General features: G+C 40.7%; 1 protein-coding gene across 1 annotated transcript in view; it reads right to left on the bottom strand.

Annotated features, from left to right (window-relative positions):
* Positions 1-289: 289 nt before the first annotated feature.
* Positions 290-22,910, bottom strand: part of serinc5 (serine incorporator 5) — a 92,707-nt gene continuing 70,086 nt past the window's right edge. The window contains exons 7-12 of the mRNA XM_041186199.1: positions 14,561-14,656; positions 14,293-14,419; positions 12,958-13,027; positions 10,077-10,116; positions 7,305-7,452; positions 290-4,328 (exon numbers count right to left, since the gene is read on the bottom strand). Of these exons, the coding sequence (XP_041042133.1) occupies positions 4,178-4,328; positions 7,305-7,452; positions 10,077-10,116; positions 12,958-13,027; positions 14,293-14,419; positions 14,561-14,656 (632 nt within the window). The 3' untranslated portion in view covers positions 290-4,177. The remainder of the gene's footprint in view (positions 4,329-7,304; positions 7,453-10,076; positions 10,117-12,957; positions 13,028-14,292; positions 14,420-14,560; positions 14,657-22,910) is intronic.

A 22,910-nucleotide genomic window follows, 5' to 3' on the forward strand; every position in this document is an offset into this window, starting at 1 on the left:
TCCAAGGAACTATTTGAAGTAGATTAAGGGTCTTGACCATCATTTATTCCTCTATGAATCTGGTCATTTGTTTCATTGCTGTTTGTGGGAGCTTGCTGTACACAAATTGGCTGCCACATTTCCTACAATGGTGACTGCACATTTAAACGTACTTCATCGCTTGTAAGGTGCTTTGGAAAGTCCTGAGGTCATGAAATGTGCTGTATAAAAGCAAGTTTATTTTTTTCTTTCCGGCAAAATCATGCAATTTTATTAAAATAAGATCAAGGAAAACATTACCAGCTTAGTGTAACATTTTGTAGATTTTAATTAAACACAATTCAAAGAGTTCAGAAAAAAATGAACTCCAATTTATTAGGAATTTTAATAAAAACAATGTGCACTTGTAAGGTAGAAAGTCAGGAAAGCAATATTACATTGGAAATTAAACAAAAAAATTAACTGTACATTGTACACCCAAGATAACGTGTGAAAAATTTGAAGAATTTAATGAGGGCATTTAGTGAAATTTACTTAAGATTGTAAACCACGGCTGAGAAAATCAATTCCCCCCCATCCCCGATGGGCAGTACATTTTAAGTATCAGCAAATCAGGAACTGGATAAATAAAACTTCCACCTTAAATTAGCTTAGGCAATTTTAAGGATGACTGACAATAAGCAATCCATATTAAAACAATGACTAGCGCAAATTACAAAAAAGGTGCTACAACATAGTCATATCAAAAGATTACAATGATGTGAAATACTCATGCTAAAAACAACATTGAATGCATTAACAAACTTTTTCCACAGCTTTAAAAAAAAATACCAGTTGCCCTTAACAAAACTTGCACATTAAGGTTCAGGATTTTTGTCTTTGTTTGATGCAGGCAAATACTTGGAGATACTGTTGCCTCAGGCAAGAGTCCGTGGTCCATGCGTAAGAAGTTATTTAAATCTTGGACACAGTGCCATCGAACCATTGTAAAATGAGGCATCTTGCAGAAAATCTGAGGCAAGGAGATATGGCCACAGGTAGAAGCAAAATATCCCACCACGTGAGACTTGTAAGCTCCAATTGGACAGGCAGGCCCATCATTAGCACCGGTATAGAAATAAAACCTCACAGGAAACAAATCCTGCATCTGCTCTAAATCACACTCCAATAGCAATAACATTCGTACCAAATGAGGGGAGAAAAATGTCAAAATCACACATTTAACTTGTGACTTGAAGCCAATGGTGATACCCAAGTAATCTTACATAGGTTGCACCTCAACACACCCAGTTTTAAAGCAAAGCTTTTATACACGTTTGTCGTTCCAGAATACAATTTCAGGTACCAAAAAAAAAATCAATTATAAACTTGTGACCACATAAAAGCTGCTTGCCCAGCCAGGGGCTATTAAAGCAGGAAGTCTTTAAATTGCATTTTTGAATCAAACTCATTCGCCCTCCTCATAATTAACAGAAACAAAAATGTCCACATAGGCACAACCTCTAAACCAAACCTCAATGCAATCAATTCTTCTTGAAATATACTGTTGGTGTGCCTCAGAAGGTGAATGAGTCAGATATTTTTGCTATCTCTGCATGGAACAGTGCAGGAAGGCTGCAATATGCAGAAATACTATCTGCTTTGTTGTCAATGTACTCTCAAACATTTCACATGCAGCAGCAAAGTTGCAGCACCTTTCACAAATCTGCCATATAGTTTTGAACTCTTAACATACATGAAGCAGAAAATCTTAAATCACCAACTTAGAGCTTACTGCATTAACAGGGCATTTGAGCGGGTAAATGACGTGATACTCGATTGTCAGTGTATTTTAGCAACAGCTGCATTCAACTTATTCATTTCAAGTGTACTATTGCTGGAATTGAGGAAAGAGTGCAGAGAACCAATTTGCCACCAGCCATAAATGCTACTGTAAAGCTGGCATGAGATTCTGAGGTAAGTAAAGCCACTCAGCTTTATTCTGGGAACAGCAGAAGACATTTTAATACCCACTCTCCAACAGGACTGGGGGGAAAGAGCAGGATCCAGCCATCAACTACATGCTCATTTTCAGTTCTTGTCAGCGCCAGTGAGATACTGTATATTCTTCCTCTATTGGATAGATTGATTGTGCAGGTTTCTGTTTAAAATGGGTTCCAGGAAATATAGCTCTGCATAGTACAAGTTCTCATATGAAGCAGTTTCAGAAAGTCCCAACCTCATGTGCTATTCCACAAAATTAAATCAGCTTTCCTTCACTTCCTCAGGTCAACAAATGGCACAATCATGTTCTGAACTGTTCACTTTGCTTTAGAGTCTTTCACTTCAAAAGATTTTTAAAAAGTAAAAAGTACTGAACTATTCCAGCCCCTCTTCAAAACCTATTTTTCTTCAAGTTATCAATTCTCCATTTGGGTTTATTCAGGAAGACCACCAACAGTAGTTATTGATGCTTTCCTCCGCCATTTAACAGCGACTATATTCATTCAAAGGGGGATTCACTGCAACAATTTGGAAAGGCAGCAAGTACAAGCATTGTCAATGCCAATCTGGCTTATGCCATATGGGGTTTAAGCTGGACAGCAGAGACTCTTCTTTGTTTGGCCTGTTAAAGATCGACAAGTTTAACCACACAAAAAATTAGAATAGATTCTTATGTGAATGCAACTGCCACTTGGCTAAAATGGAAGGAAACAGTTGGCTAAACTATGATAAGCATTTGGTAAAAGGCAGCATGAACTGAGTTGTTCCAATAAGTTTACTTAATTTACAGCCTCACATTTGACCTTGTGAACAGTTTTCTGGACTAACTTGTTTAGTAATACTAATTTACTTTGATCCACATTATGTAGTACTAGAAATTTTTGTATCAAATACTATATTTTTAAAAAAAACCTACAAGTTAAATAAATACACATGAATACCCGCATCAAAACACTCCATTCAATCAACTCTTTTCTATTTCTTCATATATTAACATATCACAGGAGGTGCAATTCTTTTGATTTGACCCAAGCACCTTTAAGCTTATCCACATATATCTTCTTTCCAGTTCACTCTCAGCAGTTTGTGATACATCGAGCCACAATATTTTGGTCCCGAGTGTTGCATGAGTGTAACGTAACCACACGGTTCGGATGCAATTGCCTTAAACTGGTGGCATTTCTTGTTAATCAACTAACAGAGGAATTAGCATGCGAGGTGGGTGAGTGAGTGGGTGGAGAGGTAGACAATGAAATTCAAATAGGGGAGACGCTTACATAAAATTTAAATTGATTATTTGAATAACAATCTCACTTTCCCCATATATATTCCAAGTAACCACACACCTCCATTTGCATAAATCCCTAAACCTTACTTCTGACTGCATTACAACTACTTTATTTTAATAGAAAGATTTGATATTTTACATTTTTGTTTATTACTAACCAATGAAGCTTTCAGTTTTTCTTTTCAGTCTAGAAGTTGTCCAGGAGCAGAAACTCATCTCTCTACATGCATTAGACAAGGCAGACAAAACAAGCCATTCTTACCCAGATTTATATATAGATTACGATACCAGTGTAGACTGGGTCAGGCACAAATTAGGATCCACTGGTAACTTGCTAGACTGTAAGTCACCAGATCTACTAAGGCCCAATTACTTCTTGATAACCTTTAGTTTACTTAGCATGTCAAAGTACATAATATTTCTATCTATATATAATCTGGTACTATGCTGTATGTATGAATGATATTGTTAAATTCAAATTGCTGATTTTCCTAATGCAGCCTCAATGTAAACCAACAATTCAACATCATTCCTGTGAATTTCTAGACTTCCCCTTCCCTTCCAAGTAATGTTCCTAACCCACCCACCCCTACCTCCCTTCCCTCAAATCTCCCTGATCCTGCCACTTAAACTGCTGGACCAATCAATCGTATTGTGTTTCCCAATCACACACAAGAATTACTGATGAGGGTATCTAACCCTACCCTGAAATATTATCTCTATAGAAACTTGTAGAAATGTCATTAAACATATAAAAGATTGTTGACGGCATCTATAACCATATATAAAAGAAGCCCATAGTGAGAGTACAATACAATAAGATGGATCAAACTGTTGCAATAGACAACAGGGCAGGTACTTAACATGATAAGTTAAGATGGATGAGGAATGTGGGAAACTGGAGCTCTGGGGAGGTTAAATAAACAATTACACTGAAAATTCACGGTTTGGACAACACATGGGAGCAATAAGAGTCCATAAAAACAGCAAGATACATAGCCAACAGGAAGCCATCTTAATCCAGAGAGTGGATACGTTCCGAGGTACAAACAAATTTTCTAAGTTAACCTCGTCATACCTGTGAACAGAGAAACATGGTTGAATTTAATTTTAGAACAAGAACCATCTTTGAGGAAGGTTAGAAAGAAAATAAATTTGCTGTTGATTACTTTTGTCTGTTAGGCAATATGGTACACTCGTGAATATTTTATGCCTTTCAAACAGTAAAAGCCACTGGATCAAAAATGGGTCATCAGCACTCGTTATTTCAAATTGAACCGCAGTCCCATTAGATCATTCACCTGCTGTTTATTAATTCCTTTCATGCTGTATTAGCCTGAAACAGTTGCTATCTAATCTTACAAGTCATGTTCAAAATTAAACACCAATATCCCTACTTCCCCAAAATTTCATGCATCACAAAATTATACAACTTAGCCACAAAGGAGAAGCTTTCAATACAGACTCTGGCTGGTTTTACACTAGCTCAATAATGACAAGCTGGATGTTGTGCATGGTGTAGCAGGAAGGCATGGGTTCATACCTGCAATCTCCACTAGGTCAATAAGGTAATTCTGAGCAAGTGACTGAAAAAGCAGGAAGCCACTTACATATCTCTACTAGCAACAGGTTATATACTGACTTTGGCAAAGCCTGGAATTGGGATGCCTCCAGCTTCTTGGCCATAGTATCATAGAATCATAGTATGATTTGAGCACAAAAGGAGGCCATTCTGTGTCTGTGCCAGGTCTCTATATCAGCAATTCATCTAGTGCCATTCCCCCACCTCTTCCTCTGCAAATTTAGCCTTGTAAATATTTCCTCTTCGGATAATGATCCAATTTTGAAGGCCATGATTGAATCTCCCTCCACTACACTCACAAGCAGTGCATCCAGATCCTCACCATTCACTTTGTAAAAAAGCTTTTCCTCATGTCGCCATTGCTTCTTTTGCCAATCACCTTACATCTGAGCCCTCTAATTCTCAATCCTTCCACCAATGCAAGAAGTTTCTCTGCATCAACTCTGTCCAGACCCCTCATGATTTTGAATATCTCCATCAAATCTCCTCTCATCTTTGTTTTCTCCAAGGCGATCAGTCCTAGCTTCTTCAACTTATCTACAGAACTGAAGTTCCTTATCGCTGGAACCATTCTTGTGAACCTTTTCAGAACCCTATCTAATGCCTTCACACCCTGCCTAAAGTTTGGTGCCCAGAACTGGATGCAATACTCCTGTTGAGGCCAAACCAGCAATCAATACAGGTTCATCATAACTTGCTTGCTTTTGTATCCTATTCACCTATTTATGAAGCCCAAGGCCCAGGCACTTTTTGAACCCTCTCAGAAACTGCCCTACTACCTTTGATAATTTGTGTTTACATATCCCCTAGGTCCCTTTGCCCCTGCAACCCCTTTCATAAGATCATAAGAAAGAGGAATAGTCCATTTGGCCAGTTGAGCCTGCTCTACTATTTAATAAGATAATGGTTGATCTGATTTTTAAAAATTCATTCATGGGTTGTGGGAGTCACTGGCTGGGCCAGCATTTATTGCCCATCCTTAACTGCCCTTGAGAAGGTGATGGTGAGCTGCCTCTTGAGCTGCTGCAGTCCATGTGGTGCAGGTACAACCAGAGTGGTGTTAGGGAGGGAGTTCCATGATTTTGACCCAGCAACAGTTAAGGAACAGTGATATATTTCCAAGTCAGGACAGTGAGTGGCTTGAAGGAGAACTCCAGATGGTGGTGTTCCCATGTGTCTGCTGCCCCTGGCCTTTAAATGATAGCGGTTGTGGCTTTGGAAGGTGCTGTCTAAGGAGCCTTGGTGAGTTGCTGCAGTGCATCTTGTAAATGGTACACACTGCTGCAACTGTGCATTGTTGGTGGAGGGAGTGAATGTTTGTGGATGGGGTGCCTATCAAGTGGGCTGTTTTATCCTGGATAGTCGAGCTTCTTGAGTATTGTGGGAGCTGCACTCATCAAGGCAAGTGCAAAGTATTCCATCACACTCCTGACTTGTGCCCTGTAGATGGTGCACAGGCTTTGGGGAGTCAGAGGGTGAGTTACATCAAGGATGAGCAATAAATGCTGGTCCAGCCAGTGAAGCCCACATCCCGTGAATGAATTTAAAAAAACTCTCATTTTTATTAAATTTGTGACTGTTGTCTATATTGTGGCAGTTTCTTTCTTGCTCATTAAAGTCTTTGTTTTCCTCATTTTTAATTGGATAATAAAAGAAAAAATCTGCAGGGCTTTTGGAAAGAGCAGGGGTGTGGAACTAATTGGTAGCTCAGAAAGTCAGCATGGACACAGTGGGCTGAATGGCCTCCCATGTGTTACATGATTCTGTTTGTTATTCATCAATCCTATTACACTTTCACTCCAATTTCCATTTTTCCTTTCAAATCACATTCTATCAAAAATACATCATGTGATAAACATAATAACATTTCTAATATACTGGACAAATGATAATCCAGAAAATGCAAATTCTCACCCTGCTACATGGTCTAATATGCTCCAACCTGATGAACAATTTGTTCATACATGATCTGTGATTCTTTACCGCAGCCCAAGCCCTTATGTCAGAAAATGCATGCAGAAACCTCAGAGTTCCTTTTTTTTGGCTAGCTACCAATATTGTAAGAATAAACAACATGCAACCAGAGTGCTCTCAGGCTCCAATATATTTAGATTCATAATACAGTTAGACAAAATATTCCTGATGCTCATCTATTTCTTTTCCACTTATATAAATTGGAGTGGTTTCATTGATCGGCGGGTTTATTTATACACATAGGCCAGCTGAAGCGAGACAAATTTATTTAGACACTCAATTGTTCTTTTTTAAATGTGTTATCCATGACAAGCACCACAGGAAATCCAATAGTGCTTGTATTTATCATCATTGTGGTTCCTACATTCAAACAGTGGCTACACTTCAAAAGTAGTTCATTGCCTGTAAAGCACTTTGAGACATATAAATTTAAATGCAGGTATTTCCTTTCATTTTTCCAATAGTTAATTAAACAGAAATTGCCATAAGTTTACTTACTGAAACCAGTTTGTTAACATCATCATCACGTACAGGGAACCAAGAAAAAAGACAAAGTGGAAGAAGGAGTAACTGTACAAGACGCCATTGTTTTCATTGTGGATCACCTTCTGGATTCCTTTTTCAGGTCCATCTATTTTATAGTTACCTGGTGCATGGAGGTCAACAGGTCAACAGAGTTATCAAATTTATTATGCACAGCAAATGACGAGAGTCCCACCAGCACATACGTTATCGCACGTTAATATTCAACCCACAAGCCAGCTCGGGTAAACTTGGTACCATGCAAGAGTGTTCACAAAAGAAAGGGCTGAGATGTGTGGTACAGGTAGAGTTCCTCAAATCCAGTGGTGTCTAAAAACTGGACTTTTCCCCCCCTTGCACCCCAGCGAACCTTGACCTCACCTGAACCAGCTCAGAAAAGTTTGGGGACTTGCCGAGTACTGATCAGCTTTGCCGGCCTGACATTCCCCCGCATACAAGTGAAACTTTGCCACATGTGCACTAGGTCAGGTGGGATCGAGACAGTTGAACTCACCCAGGAAGAACAAAAGGTTCTTGCAGGAAGAATGAGGTAGAATATTTAGCAATGTATTGTACTTGGGATCAGGACATATGCCTGTTCTTGCTACAGCACAAGACTGTAGCGAGTTTTGATGCCACTAAGGCCATCTAAACAAGCTTAAATTAAAACACTGCACTTGATTCCCAAATGGGCACTGTTTGCCTTCTTGCCTGCTGGCCCAAGTCAGGTTAAAGAGTGTTATTAAAGAATACTGTACCATCTTGCATGAATTAAAAAAAAAAATAGTTTTCAGTTACAATTGCAGGGTATTTGTAACATCATTTCAGTTTGATTGATCTGTTCTCATTTCAAACAGATTGTGCTAATATAGGGAAGTGGGGGAAGGCATGAAAGAATTATTAAATCCAATGCATGAAAAGTGAATTATCACCAGGCTATTATTCTAAAGTGCTTTGCAATCATATCAGTTAGTTTTCTTGCATCCCCTATTCACTGAATTAAGGCGTTCCAATTTGAATGAAGACATTCCTGTTTTTTTTATCCGAAAACCAACAAGTTCTGGAATCTGCCATGGACTCGGTCCCGAGATTGCTGAATTTGAGGTGCTCTACCTGTACAAGCTCCTGTCTACTAACAACTAAAGATTATGGGGTAACATGGCAACTCCAATGTGATGCAAGGTAGATGTCTGGCTGCAATCCTTCACTCACTGGGGTTACTGAAGGTAGCAGGAGTTGCTCAGGGGAAAGTGCCAAATGGAAGTCAGGCACTTCCTCATCTTGGGGTGAGAGACTGGAGAGGGAAATTGAATCAAAAACTGAGGAGAAAATTGTCACCAGACCATTATCCCTACCTCTTGACTGGCTCAAAATTATCATTGGCAAAGTGCTGCACTGGCTCAAGTGCCATTTGGGAAATATAGGTAATAGGGCAATGATCAAGGGCAGTTAGGCATGGACAATTAGTGCTGGCCTAGCCAGCAATGCCCACATTCGATGAATGAATAAAAAAGGGGTAAGGTAGTAAATGGCCCAGTGTCATCAGCTTTGGGGAGGTAGGAAAAGGAGTTTTAAAAAGGACACAATCATTTTTTTTCTTTTTGTTAAATACATTTGAAAAAATACAGAGAAAGAACAGATTATTTTCAGTTTTTATATATTCTTGGCTTATTTCTGCCCAATGTGATCATTATTGCTCAATTTCAAAGGAACTTCAATTCAGCTGAGAAAAAACAGAAGTGATAATCTGCCAGTCTCAGAAGGAAATCAGCAGCTAAACATGGTTTGCGGTGTCTACTGTAAGCTGGCACTGAAATACAACTAGGTTTACTTCTGAAAAAATATATAATCAATAGCAAAAGGGCTTCAATTTGAAGGCTTGTTCTGTAGAAAAGCCTGATGTGGCACATCAAGGCTTCGCATTTGGTTAAGTTTCACAGTGCTGTCCCTGACAACAGAAAATGGGATAGAATACTTTTCCACCATAGTATCCTGAATGGCATGACTTCAGACTTTCCCAACATAAAAATGCTGATCTTAAACAACATCCCCTCCTTGCTCCTGCAACACTCTCAAAATTGGCATTGCTTGGGGAGCAGCCGACATGACAAAATTGAAACAACAAACAAGAATAATGGACTAAAGAAGAGGCTGTCTTCCTGCTAACTCAGTGTAACATTTCACAAGTATAAGTTATGTTGTTTTGTAGAACAACGCCTAGATCCACATACTTAAATGAATGAGGATGACAAGAGTCCTATTTTGCCCTCCTAACATCACTGGAAATGTGTTTTTAAAATCTGATATCCTTGTTCAGTAACCTGATAAAATCTGCACATTTTCCTTGGATAAAAACAAGTCTTGACAGATTACAGATAACTTTCCACTGCTTTACAAAACTTGGAAGTCTGTCTTCATCGCAACTATAACTGTCTCCGTAAAGAGAGGAGGACTTGCATGTATCCTTAAGAAAAGGCTGTATTTAATATGAAATATTTTCTTGCTCTTTAAATGTCGAAATAAACACAAACTAATAATGACTGATTTGCTGGTCTGGAGACAGTGGGAGTGAAATTGGACATAGGTGGGAGACAAAGCAGCTGGTTTTGCATTAGTTGGCCCCTATATAATCTGCATGATATTCAGACAACCGGTGTGATTCTGCCTGTTTTGTGTCCCCAGCTCACACCCAATTTCACGCCCAGTTTATTTGTGACTAAACTCGAATAGTGGAGGGTTGGAGCTTACCTTCTTCATCTGGTGTAAAGCAGAAGCAGCAGCGAGCTTCCTGTAAGATAATGAGGTGATACTTTAAAACACTGCTATTATATTGAACAGGGCTTTGGGCAGCATTGTACCATTCTAACACATTCCATTAATGTTGAAAGATTAACAATACTATCAGCTTTATCCCTTTGCAGAGCAAGTGTGCAAATAGGAATGTAAATGACAACCCGACGTTAAACTTCAAATTTTCATTTTGTGTGACACATAGAAAGTGGGCTTTCTTCCTTATTTTGATGCTTTTCATTTATCCTCCTGTTCAGGTCAGAATTCCACACAAGGTGCACAACCTTAGGCCTCCACTTGGCACTCAGTTATGGTAACCACTAAGAAAAACATGTAAGCAGCTTTAAGAACACTGCACTGCACCACCATTCCCCCAGCCAAGACATCGCCCATCCTCCCCATCCTTAATGTTCCCATTCTGGAATGGGAGGGGATGAGAGAGTAGCTTGTTGTTTAGGGACAAACACATGTAAATCCATATCCTCCCACACCACAGTATATCCTGACTGATTCTTTACATTAATCTCTATGTTCGTTGTAGGATTACCTTCACCTCACAAACTGCAAACAGCTCAAGAAAAGTTGCTCAAGAGCAACTAAGGATGTTTAGTCTCTGTCAGGTAGCTGAAAATCAGAACCAATGATAGGAAGTTTAATTACCAGACCGCAACCACACCCAAAGTGAAGACAATGATGATAATAATTACATAGTGTATTGAAGAAGTTTACTCAACACTTTATTCAAGCTTACTTTCAAGCAAGTGCAATGCCAAGATTTTTTTATTTCAACACGTTAATGAAAGCACATTGCAAGGCAGGCTGTGGGTGGATTGGATCTCCAGTGCATAAAATATAGGTGAAAATATGCAGAAGTTCTGAGTACTTAAGCACTGGTCATGGTATGAGAGCACAGCTAGATCTAACAGGCTGCTGCAAACTCACACCAGTTCAGCCTATTTGAATGTCTGCATAGACTGGAATTTTGCACTAACACACTATGCATACATATATAATTAAACATTCTCCACCCACCAAACCCCAGTATAAATATTTTTCAGGGAGTAGACCAATAAATACTACTGAAAAATAATATCAACATTTTTTAATACACTTCTAAAACAGAAACACTATATTATGGCCATAAACTTTGTTCAGAATATTTCTTTGGAAATATAACCTTTACTGCAAATAGTGGGAGGGGATATCAGGTTGAAAAGTCAAACAAGAGCCGCATCCAAGATCCGCAATATCACTCAAACTTGAACCCATCCATTTTCGATGATATGCATTTGGCAGGAAATTAGATGAAACCCCTGTTGGACCCACTTTCTAAAAGTGGATTTAAAGCTGGAAAATCCCTTCCCAAAAGCAACACAGATTTTTAAAAGTTAATTAAAAAACTAGCCACTAATTTATCTTTATTTAATAGCTTCCAGTCAGCTAGTGATTATAGAGTCATCGAGTCAGAATTATACAGCACAGAAACAGGCCCTACAGCCCATCCTGTCCGTGCACAACCAATGTTCTGAAGGTTCCTGCCTCTACCACCTGCTCGAGCAGTGTCTTCCAGCTTCCAACCACCCTCTGGGTGAAAAGTTTTTTCCTCAAATCCCCTCTAAACCTCCTGCCCCTTATCTTAATCCATACCCCCTGGTTATTTACACGTCCTCTAAGGGGAAAAGTTTCTTCCATTCTACCCTATCGATGCCCCTCATAATTTTGTATACCTCTATCAAGTCCCCCCTCAGCCTTCACTGCTCTAAGGAAACCAACCCTAGCTTATCCAGTCTCCCTTCATAGCTGAAACGCTCGAGCCCAGGCAACATCCTTGTGAATCTCTTCTGCACCCTCTCCAGCGCAATCACATCTTTCCTATAGTGTGGCGACCAGAACTGCACACAGTACTCCAGCTATGGTCTAACTAGCCTTTTATACAGCTCCATTGTAACCTCCCTGCTCTTATATTCTATGTTTTGACTAGGCAAGTATTCCATATGCCTTCTTAACCACCTTATTTACCTGTGCTAAACAAAAACAGAATTGCCTGGAAAAACACAGCAGGTCTGGCAGCATCGGTGGAGAAGAATAAAGTTGACGTTTCGAGTCCTCGTGACCCTTCAACTGTTCTGTTGAAGGGTCATGAGGACTCGAAACGTCAACTTTATTCTTCCCCGCCGATGCTGCCAGATCTGCTGAGTTTTTCCAGGTAATTCTGTTTTTGTTTTGGATTTCCAGCATCCGCAGTTTTTTGTTTTTACTTACCAGTGCTGCTGCCTTCAGGGATCAATGGACATGTACATCAAGGTTCCTATGATCCTCTGTACTTCCTAGGGTCCTATCATTCATTGTGTATTCCCTGTCTGTGTTAGTCCTCCCAAAATGCAGCACCTCACACTTCTCAGGATTAAATTCCATTTGCCACCTGCTCTGCCCATCTGATCAGCCCATCTATATTGTCCTGTAATCTAAGGCTTTCCTCCTCACTTCAGTAAATAAAATAAAATATAATTTCAATTAAGGAAATGTTTCCTTTTAAAACATCAAGGTCATTTTGTAAAATATTTTATCACAAACTCACGAAATGTTCCACTGGTTAAGACCTTTCAAAGATCCAAGTGAGCAATATATTTTTCTTGAATTAATAATAAATTATACCTCCCAACCCCCCTCCAGGGTACCTTGCACAAAAATGCCACTCAGCCAGCATTTGAATGGGACAAAAGTCAGTGAACCAGCACTGGCACATTTAAGAAGCGACAGTACAACAGCTTGAAACCAATCTCAGGTCCAGGCATAGGCTTCAGTTTCGTCCACTTTGGCAACTCAGATATATACTCACAGTTGGTTCCGAGGGTGGGATTTTGCTCACTCCCAGTGTTGCTGAGCTTGAACGTGTCGTAGAGGTTAGACTAAAAACAGAAACAGCAAAAAATAATTTTAAATCAGATTGGGGTTTCTTGAAGACCTCCTGCTGTCACTCTACCACTTGAGAATCCATTAATCACAAAATGGCAACGCCACCAAAGTATGCCTTACTTCTCCACTCTCATGATTGTCCAGATTGTAGCAGCATTGATAATCTCAGCAGAGACCAAATGTTTCCCCAAGCCTTGTGGGCCAATTGTCTGTCAGAACTTTAAAAAAATACTATCATTAAAACGCTTAACACACATAACCCGCCTCCTCCTGGAGCTGCTGTACATCTGATGCATCTTCCGACATCCTACATAGTCATTTTGTTCCCACTTGTCCTTTAGTTCCATGAATGTATTTTGAGAGCAGCCCTTGACAGGCCACTTCAGGTCAGAATTACAGTCTGAAAACTGTACTCTGCTCGACTCTGCTTAATAAGGCCGCTTATTAGTAATCTTACAGACATAACTGGACGTAAACCTCCCCCATCCCCCTCACAAGTACAGCTTCACTTGTGCATCAGTAAATGCCAACAGCAACCTTTCTCCCTACACCCGCCCCACCCCGCCTCCCCACTCCGTCCTGTGTTGGAGGAATCTGCCACATGCCACTGCACAGGACATTATTAAAAAATTAGTTTCTGGCTTTACAATTAACGAAACCATAATCTGTAACCATTCAACAGTGTTAAATAGCTGCTTTCACAGTTTAGGTTCTGCGTCCCAACCTCATTTTTTTTTTTAAATTTTCACATTTGAAATAAAAATAAAAATAAGAAATAAAATCCGGGAGGAACAAATGAGTCAGAGCTCTAAATGATTGAGTATTAGTGTTCAGAATGCAGCTTTCAGTGATTAGAATGGCAGTTGGCATCCATATCTGGAAGTGTTCTCTTCACACAACAACTCATTGCATTCCACCTGAGACGGGCTGTACAATTGCAAACTTTAACAGCTTCCAAATTACATAGCAACATTTGTATTAATTTCAAATGATGAATGAGAACTAGTCCTTGCCCACATTTATTTCTCACACACACACAAGCTTTCAGTGTGCTGCCTCCACTTCAGCAACTGAAATTCTATAATTAGAATGTGCTGAAAGCAAGATTGCAGTTCAGGGAGTATTGGACTAGCAGGGCTTTCTCATTCTGTGTAATGATACTCTTTGAGATCCATGCTAATTTAAAGGTTCGATCCCTGTTACTACACCCAGATATTGGCTTTTGTGTCTTGAACAGCAAAGCAAGAGATTAACCTACCAGGCATAAAGCACGCAGCCATACATGATAATAGCTCCCAGCACAGAAACAAGCTTGTCATCTGTTTGAAGACCATTGCCCAATAACTGAGGAATGCATATTGTGGTATTCACTTTCTCCTTCATAACTGAAGAGCAATTAAAAACAGAGAGTTCTACTAAATCTTTAGAGTCATGATAATTCTATTTTAAAAAGTAAAATAAATAATTCATCACAAAAAAACATGTATTTAAATTTTTTGTTATGCTTTTCTAAAATATGTATGTACCGTATTCTGGAGGTGCATTGGCCAGTGCAGAAAAAGTGAGGTACATCACATAACAGCTGATTACTCCCGACTGTAGGAGGCCTGAGTTAGGTTGATCTAAGACAGAAAGCAAACAGAGAATCATTTAAAAGAATTCTGCAAGTTTAGCTAATGAATAATACACTGAGCAAGGAAATAATATCCTCCCTTTAATTAAATAGAATGGGAGCCAGTTAGCACAGTTGGCTAGACCGTGGTTCAGGTTAGTGCCAACAGGATTCAATCAAAGGACGCTTAACTGTGCACCCTTTGAACCCTTTAAATGTTCTTTATCGGAATTCTAAGTTCTCTTATCTCTGATAACTGTGTGTGTATGTGTGAGATTGGGGGGTAAGAGGAGGGGTAGGGGGGTAAGAGGAGGGGTAGGGGGTAAGAGGAGGGGTAGGGGTAAGGGGGAGGGAGGGCGGGGGGAAGGCAGGGGTGGAGAGGGGAGAGGGGGGAGGGCGGGGAGGAGGGGAGAGGGTGGGGGGGAAGGGCAGGGGGAGGGGGAGGGGGGGCAGGGAAGGGGGGAGAGGGGGGGCCCCTGAATGATTGCATGAGAACTGAGAGCTTGATGGTGCATTTTTTATTATTTTTTACTTGGGTTTCGTGGTTAATAAATTTGCTCTTCCTTTAACTCAAGAAAACCTTGTTTGATTGGCTCTTTATTGCTCACTGCCTAAATAGTTAAATACATTCCGATTTGGGAAAGGTATATCCTCATGAAAAAGAAATGTAAACCTTTGTTGTGACCAACTGAGGAAGTTGAAAAGAGGGGAGATAGTTCACTCCTTCTCACCTGGTCATAAAATTGGGCGCTCATATCCTAAATTTATTCCCATGAATTGATGAGAAAATTTGAGTGGGGAAAGTAAATTGTTCCTTCAAAAATAATTTTAAAACTGTTAAAAGGTTTTCTTAGATCTATGATACTAAAGTGCTAAAATATCTACATTCGACATCAGTGCTTTCATAGTACAGGATGAGATAACTTGCGAGAAGTTGAGGGCACTGTCTTTGGAAAAATTAAAAGGTGTTGCTCAGCACTTAGAGGTGAAGTTCCACCCGAAAGCCAGAAAAACAGAAATTTTAAAACAGGTAGCCAAACATCGAGAGGTGGAAGTTGAGGACACTCATACAGATAAAATAACGGCAGAGAAATTAGGATTGGTCCAAAATATTCCAGGAAGTCATGGGTAACCTTAAGACCTCAGCGCATCACCCACAGTCTCAGGGGACTCTAGAACAGTACCCACCAGACCCTAAAAAAAATGATCGGGGCAGACTGCCATGAGTACCCCCATGACTGGTATAAAGGGCTAGGTTTTCTTCTGTTCACTACCAGAGACTCACTCAATGAGTCCACAGGTTTTACTCTGTTTGAATTAGTTTATGGACACCAAGTGAGAAGTCCTCCGAAACTAATCAAGGAGAGATTTTTAGAACAGAAGGAGGAAGTCGCTATGTTAGAAAACGTAACAGTGTTCCGACTCATGAGACCCTGTGATGTGGCTCGAGAAAACTTAAAAATCTCCCAAACATCAATGAAAAAGCAGGACAAATGTGCCAGGGCCCGAACCTTTCTGCCAGGAGGATATGTGCTAGTGCTCCTACCAATACTGGGCATACCTCTAAAGGCTTGGTTCAGTGGCCTGGACAAAGTAGCAAAGAAGCTTGTGGAGATGAAGAAGCCTCTGGAGGTAAACTATCTAATTGGCACCCCAGACCACAGGAAAAAGCAAAGGCCGTGTTGTGTCAACATGTTAAACAATATCATAGCCGAGAAGGGGACAAGCAGGTAATGGTCTGTCCAATAACAACTGACCTGGGGGACAAAAAGAATAGTGACGATGAATTGGAAGGAGATGTGGGTGAGGCCCACATTGAATCCCCTACTGTCCAGCTAGCAAGCACAGAAATTCTAGTGAAACTGCCACATAATCACCACCTAAACGCTGGACAGCGAGGAGACCTGACAAGGCTGCTCACTGCATTTAAAAACATCTGCAGAGGCAAACCAGACCACTTTAGCTCTACATGATGTGGATGTGGGAGAGGGCCCTCCCATTAGGCAACATCGTTAACATCTAAGCCCAGAGAAGCTGGTCCAGGTTTGAAAGGAGATTATCCACATGCTGGAGCACCAACTAATAGAGCCTGACAGCAGTAGACAGAGCTCCCTAGTTCTGCTTGAGCCCAAGCTGGACGGCTCCGCAAGGCTCTGCATTCACTACTGAAAGGTTAATGCAGTGACCAGAGCAGGCTATGACCCGATTCCCAGCCTGAAAGACTCCATAGATAGGGTAGGTAATGCAGCCTACATTAGAAAGGTAGATTTACTGAAGGGGTTACTGGCAGGTTCCCTTGACATCCCATGCGAAGGAAATCTCTGCCATCGTAACTCCGGATGGGTCATACCAGTGCCGAGCCATGCCATTTGGACTCCGAGATTGAAAGGTGGCTGAGGCAAAGACTGATGAACCAGGTAGTGGTGGGTTTAGCCAATTGTGAAATGTACCTAGACAACCTCTGAATGCACAGTGACACCTGTGAAACTCACTTAGACCAACTGGAAGCCCTTTCCCAGAAATTACATGCAGCTGACCTCGTGGTCAATTTTGCAAAAAGCAAGTTCCCAAGGCTCAGGTGACCTACCTAGGACATGAGGGTAGTACATGTACAAGTACTGCCCAGAGCTGCAAAGGTACTAGCAATAGCATAATTTCCCATTCCCGCAATAAAACAGGAAATCATGAGATCTTTGGGGGCATGTGGGTTCTACATCCAAACTTCAGTACTGTAGCTGCCCAACCTTGTAGAGAAATTCAAAATCAGAATGGAGTTCGTTTCTCCAACCAGATCACCTAAATATCACCCACATTGCAGGGAAATCAAATGTGACTGTGGACGCCCTGTCCAGAATGTAAAGAGACCCAGTTAGAACTGATGGGACAATCCAGACCAAGGCTAAGAGAGGGAATGGGAGTGAACGCGCTTTCTGATGCTTTGTATTTTTTGTATATACCTTTTCTTGTGGTGTGGAGGTGTCATGAGGCTATGTCCCTTTATTTTTGAAAATATGACTTTTCAACTTTCAAGTGACTGAAAATTTTGTAATTTGAAATGAGACAGAACAAACTAGTTAAAATGCAAGGCCACCTCCTAAGGTGAAGGTGGCAAAGCAAACCAGACACCCTCCGGGGAGTGTGAAGAGAAGACATTTCCTATAATTCAGAGACCCATCGAAACTTGTCACTGGCTAAGGAGACATTAAAATGCAAACACTGGGTGAAATTTTACACTGGTGACATTTTATGGTGCCAATGAAGTCAATGGAGTTTTGAATGGTTTGATGCATTTTACAACCCCATCCCTGCGTCGACGGGGCTGTAAAATCCTGCCCAGTGGGTGAAGTATATTAGGCCAGGCTGCAGTTACTGCAGAGAGATTTGCAAAAAAGCAGATGAGACAGGCTGAAAGCTCTCTCACTCTGGGAACAAGTATTAGCCGGTTCAGAAGGCAACCTTGCTAAAAATCTACTAGTGAACCGAGATTTTGTAATAACTGCAACACCTTCTACATCTGACCACCTCCACGAAACTAGTTAATCCAAGTCGGTACAAGGTTTAAAAATCTATGCCTCAAAGGCAATCAAAGGGCACTTAACCATTATATTCGTTAATGTTTTTTTATTGGACTCTTGGTTGTGGGTGGGGGCTGTGTGTGTGCATGTTGTAAATGTGTGTGTGCAGTGTCTGTGTTTGTGCGACGTGTGTTTGGTGTGCGGTTTGTGTGGCGTGCGGTTTGTGTGTGTGCTCGTGGGGTTTGTGTGTGTGCTCGTGCGGTTTGTGTATGTGCTTGTGCACGTGTTTTTGTGCATGCCAGTGAGTGTGTATGTTTTTGTGTGCATGTGGTTTTGTGCGCGTGCCAGTGAGCGTGTGTTTTTGTGCGCATGTGTGAGCGTGTCTTTTTGTGCGCATGTGTGAGCGCGTGTTTTTGTGCGCATGTGTCAGCGCGTGCTTTTGTGCGCATGTGTGAGACTGAATGGTCATGAGGGCCGAATGCTTGATGTCATGTTTTTATTTTTCCCCCTCTGGTTTAGTGGTTAATACATTTGCTCTTTCTTTGACTCAAGAAAACCTTGTTTGATTGGCTCTTTATTGCTCACTGCTTAAATAGCTAAATATATTCCGATTTGGAAAAGGCATATTCTCATGAAAAAGAAACTTTTCCTTTTGTTGTAACCAACTGAGGAGGTTGAATAGAGGGGAGACAGTTCACTCCCTCCCACCTGCTCCTAACAAGTCACTTAAAATTGGGCTACTCACAGGTGGTGGAATGACACTAATGATAAAAAAATGTGTATTTCTGTCTGATAAACCCCTTTGTAAAGTTACTACTCTTAAATATATCAATGATATATCAAAAGCAACATTGCTTCTAAAAGAAAAATATTCCTTTCAAAAGACATTTTAAAATGTTACCCGATCACTCTGGTTCACAGCAGATTTTGTGTGTGGCAAAAGAGAAAAAAATCTTTTCAAAAAACAGGAGTCATTTTGGGTGCAATTTGCCCCTGTTTTGCTGGTTGCGCCTGAAGTTGAAACTTTTACCCCTTGCCATAGAGATATTAGTGAAAATAAGATTTATGTTGTCACTGGGTCCTATGAGGAATGAACATACAAACAAGGAGCAGGAGTAGGCCATTCAGCCCCTTGAGCCTTCTCTGCCATTTAATAAGATTGTGGCTGATCTATAGTAACCTGAAATCTAAATCCCACCTATCCCTGATAACCTATCACCTCCTTGCTTACTAAGAATCTATCCACCTCTGCCTTAAAAATGTTCACAGACTCTGCTTCTACCACCTTTTCAGGAAGAGAGTTCCAAAGACTCACGACCCTCCCAGAGAAAAAATTTTGCCTCCTCTCTGTTTTAAATGGGCGACCCCTTATTTTTAAACAATATCCCCGGGTTCTAGGTTTTTCCACAAGAAGAAATATCCTCTCCACTTCCACCCTGTCAAGGCCCCTCAGGGTCTCATAAGTTTCATTACAAAATTCAAGAATTAAGAAATTATTGAAACATTCAATTGGTTTTTCAACTGAGAAGTGTTTAAGAACAGAAGTCCCAGCCAGTCACTTGCAATGTTAAACATTTGTTATCAAGTCACGGACATCCCCTCCTCCCATCAGGCTGTTCTCCCCTCCAACACTCTGGTCATTCCACCAATGATCCTTTGCACTACATAGAGATAAAGTTAACCCAAATGAGCCACAGATGCTGCTATCCAGTAAATTTGGTGAAATGGAGACATCAGGTAAAGATCAAATTGGTTCAGAGTCAAACAGCTTGACAATCCAACAATCTTTTGATATTCACTGTCATAGTTCATTCACATTTAATGGTCAAGTGGAGAGGAGAAGACAGGGAACCTGGGAACCATTTTCTAGCCAAGAGTCATTCTCTTTAGAGAGCTGAGTAGAGAGGAATAGCAAAAAGAAAAGATTGCCAATTTTTAAAAGTTATTCAGGCTGGTTTGAGCAGATGTTTAGTATGTTATAGATTCAAATGTATTCTTAAAATAGAAACACAACACAGAAACCTGTAAAAACATTACTGTTAAAAATGAGCTTCACTTTGAGACTGGTACAGAAAACATGCACAAGATGGACTGAAGACCCATCACATTGACAGTAGTTTCAGACTGACATGTCACACACATGATGCAGAATCACTGCAGCAACTGCATGGATGCAAAAGCCCAACCGAGACACACAAAAGGGATCCTGGTTTTACAACTGTGATGCTGTATTAGTTTAGTTTCTGGCAAGGGTAGCAGAACATCAAGTACTGTGCCTTAAGGACAGCAGGCAAACATGTGTTGAAACAAAGCATGGTTTTAATAGAAAGATTTCTAACCCCTTGGTAAAAAGAGAATGCCTGATGTAGGTGAGAGTGCACACTTATCTTCACCAACCCTCCTTGCTAATCACACACAACTGTGTGGCTCTATCTGCTGGTTTTCCCTTCAGACAATGAAAGTTTTTTATTTTAACTTTCACATGACCTAATTCCATTTCCAGTCAGATTGGATTTCTTTTGAGCAGTGCACATGATGTTCATGGTCTGTTTTTCTATTAGGGAATTATATCACCTTTCCACAATGTCTCAAAATAGTTCCTCTTAAGCATCCAAACAGTTACAATCAGTTATTTCTGCATGAGATAGTGCAGCACAAAGTACCAAATCAGGCCCATCTTTGTCACAGTCCAATCATGTAATCACAGCCTTGTAACTTACTGCAATGAATGCAAAGGTTTTTACAAAGTAAACACTAGGAGCACATGGCTTTGTTTGGTGTGGGAAAGACAAGTCACAGGGTAATTGTGGATTGGGAAAGTAATGGAAATTTAGTTATGTAAAAATAATTGGGAGGCGGGTACCAGCCACTACTGTGAATGGTGAGGTCAACTCCAGAAGCAGCAGCCAGACAAGTTTAACTTGTTCCCTACACAAAGTCATGAAGCCCTGTCCTGCCCCCTCCAAACACAACCCAGTAGGAAGGGTGACAAGTGCTGTCATTCACTAGCTAAAATAACAAAGTCAGGCTGAAACTGGAGATGGCCAAGTACAGAAACCGAAAATCATTCACCGTTATTGCTGATGATAATAAAACAGAGGTCTAACGAGCAGGAAAAAGGAGGAAGAGCCAAAAAAAAAGAGAAAGGTGGAGCTAGGGGAAGAGAAACAAAGGAAGAGAGGGGAAGAAAGAGAAAATAGAGGCTTGATTGAGAGAAGAAAAATCCAGACAGAGAGTGCGTTTGTTTCATCAGTGGGTATCAATCTAATTGATACATGGGGCCGAATCTCAACTGAACAGACCCGCATGCAGCGGGGAGGCTGGTAGCAAGTCATAGGAAGGTCATTGCCATAGGCCAATAACACCAGATGCCAGAGACGGCATCATCGTGCTCGGAGATGACGTCATCTCAGCCTGTCGGTTTCACTGAATTAGCACTGCTCGGCCATATTCTCGCCTTGCTGACCCCAGCAAGTTGCAGACAGCTCAGGAGACCCCTGGGCTGACAATTAAACTCAGAATCACAGAATTTTAATAGCACAGAAGGAGGCCATTCGACCCATCGTGTCTGCACCGGCTCTCCAAATGAGCATTATGACCTAGTGCCATTGCCCTGCTTTTTCCCCCCTACCCTTACACATTGTTTCTATTCAAAAAATCATCTAATACCCTCTTGAATGCCTTAGTTGAAACTGCCTCTATCACACTTCCAGGCAGTGCATTCCAGACCCAAACCATTCATTGCGTGAAAAAACTTTTTCCCACATCACATTTGCTTCTTTTGCAAATCACTTTAAATCTGTCCCCTCTCGTTCTTGATCCTTTTACGAAGGGAACAGTTGCTCCCTATCTACTCTATCCAGCCCCCTCTTGATTTTGAGCATCTCTATCAAATCTCCTCTTAGCTGCCTTCTTTCCAAGGAGAACAGTCCCAATCTCTCCAATCTATCCTCATAGCTGAAGTTTCTCATCCCTGGAACCATTCTTGTAAACCTCTTCTGCACTCTCTCCAATCTGTTCACATCCCTCCTATAATATGGTGCCCAGAACTGTAAACAATACTCCAGCTGAGGTCTAATGAGTGGCTTATATAAATTCAGCATAACCTCCCTGCTCTTGTACTCTTATGCCCCTATTAATAAAGCCCAGGATACTATATGCTTTATTAACTGCTCTCTCCACCTGTCCTGCCACCTTCAATGATCTATGCACATATACACCAAAGTCCTTCTGCTCCTGAACACCTTTCAAAATTTCACCCCTTATTTTATATTGCCTGTTCACGTTCTTTCTACCAAAATGCACCACCTCACACTTCTCCACATTGAACTTCATCTGCCACCTATCTGCCCACTCCACCAACTTGTCTATGTCCTTTTGAAAGGACACACCATCCTCCTTGCACTTTACAACACTCCCAAGCTTTATATCATCCACAAACTTTGAAATTGTCCTGTGCATACCAAAATCTAGATTATTAATATATATCAGGAAAAGCAAGGGTCCTGATACAGACCCCATAGGGAACTCACCAACAAACCTTCTTCCAGCCCGAAAAATATCCATTGAATGTTACTCTCTGCTTCCTATTTTTCAGCCAATTTTGTATCCACTTTGCTACTGTTCCTTTTATTCCATAAGCTATAACTTTTCTCACAAGTCTGTTGTGCGACACAATCAAATGCCTTTTGAAAATCCATGTACACCATATCAACAGCATTACCCTCATCAACCTTTTCTGTTACCTCT

The sequence above is a fragment of the Carcharodon carcharias genome, chromosome 4, assembly GCF_017639515.1.
Source record: "Carcharodon carcharias isolate sCarCar2 chromosome 4, sCarCar2.pri, whole genome shotgun sequence".
Classification (NCBI taxonomy): Eukaryota; Metazoa; Chordata; class Chondrichthyes; order Lamniformes; family Lamnidae; genus Carcharodon; species Carcharodon carcharias.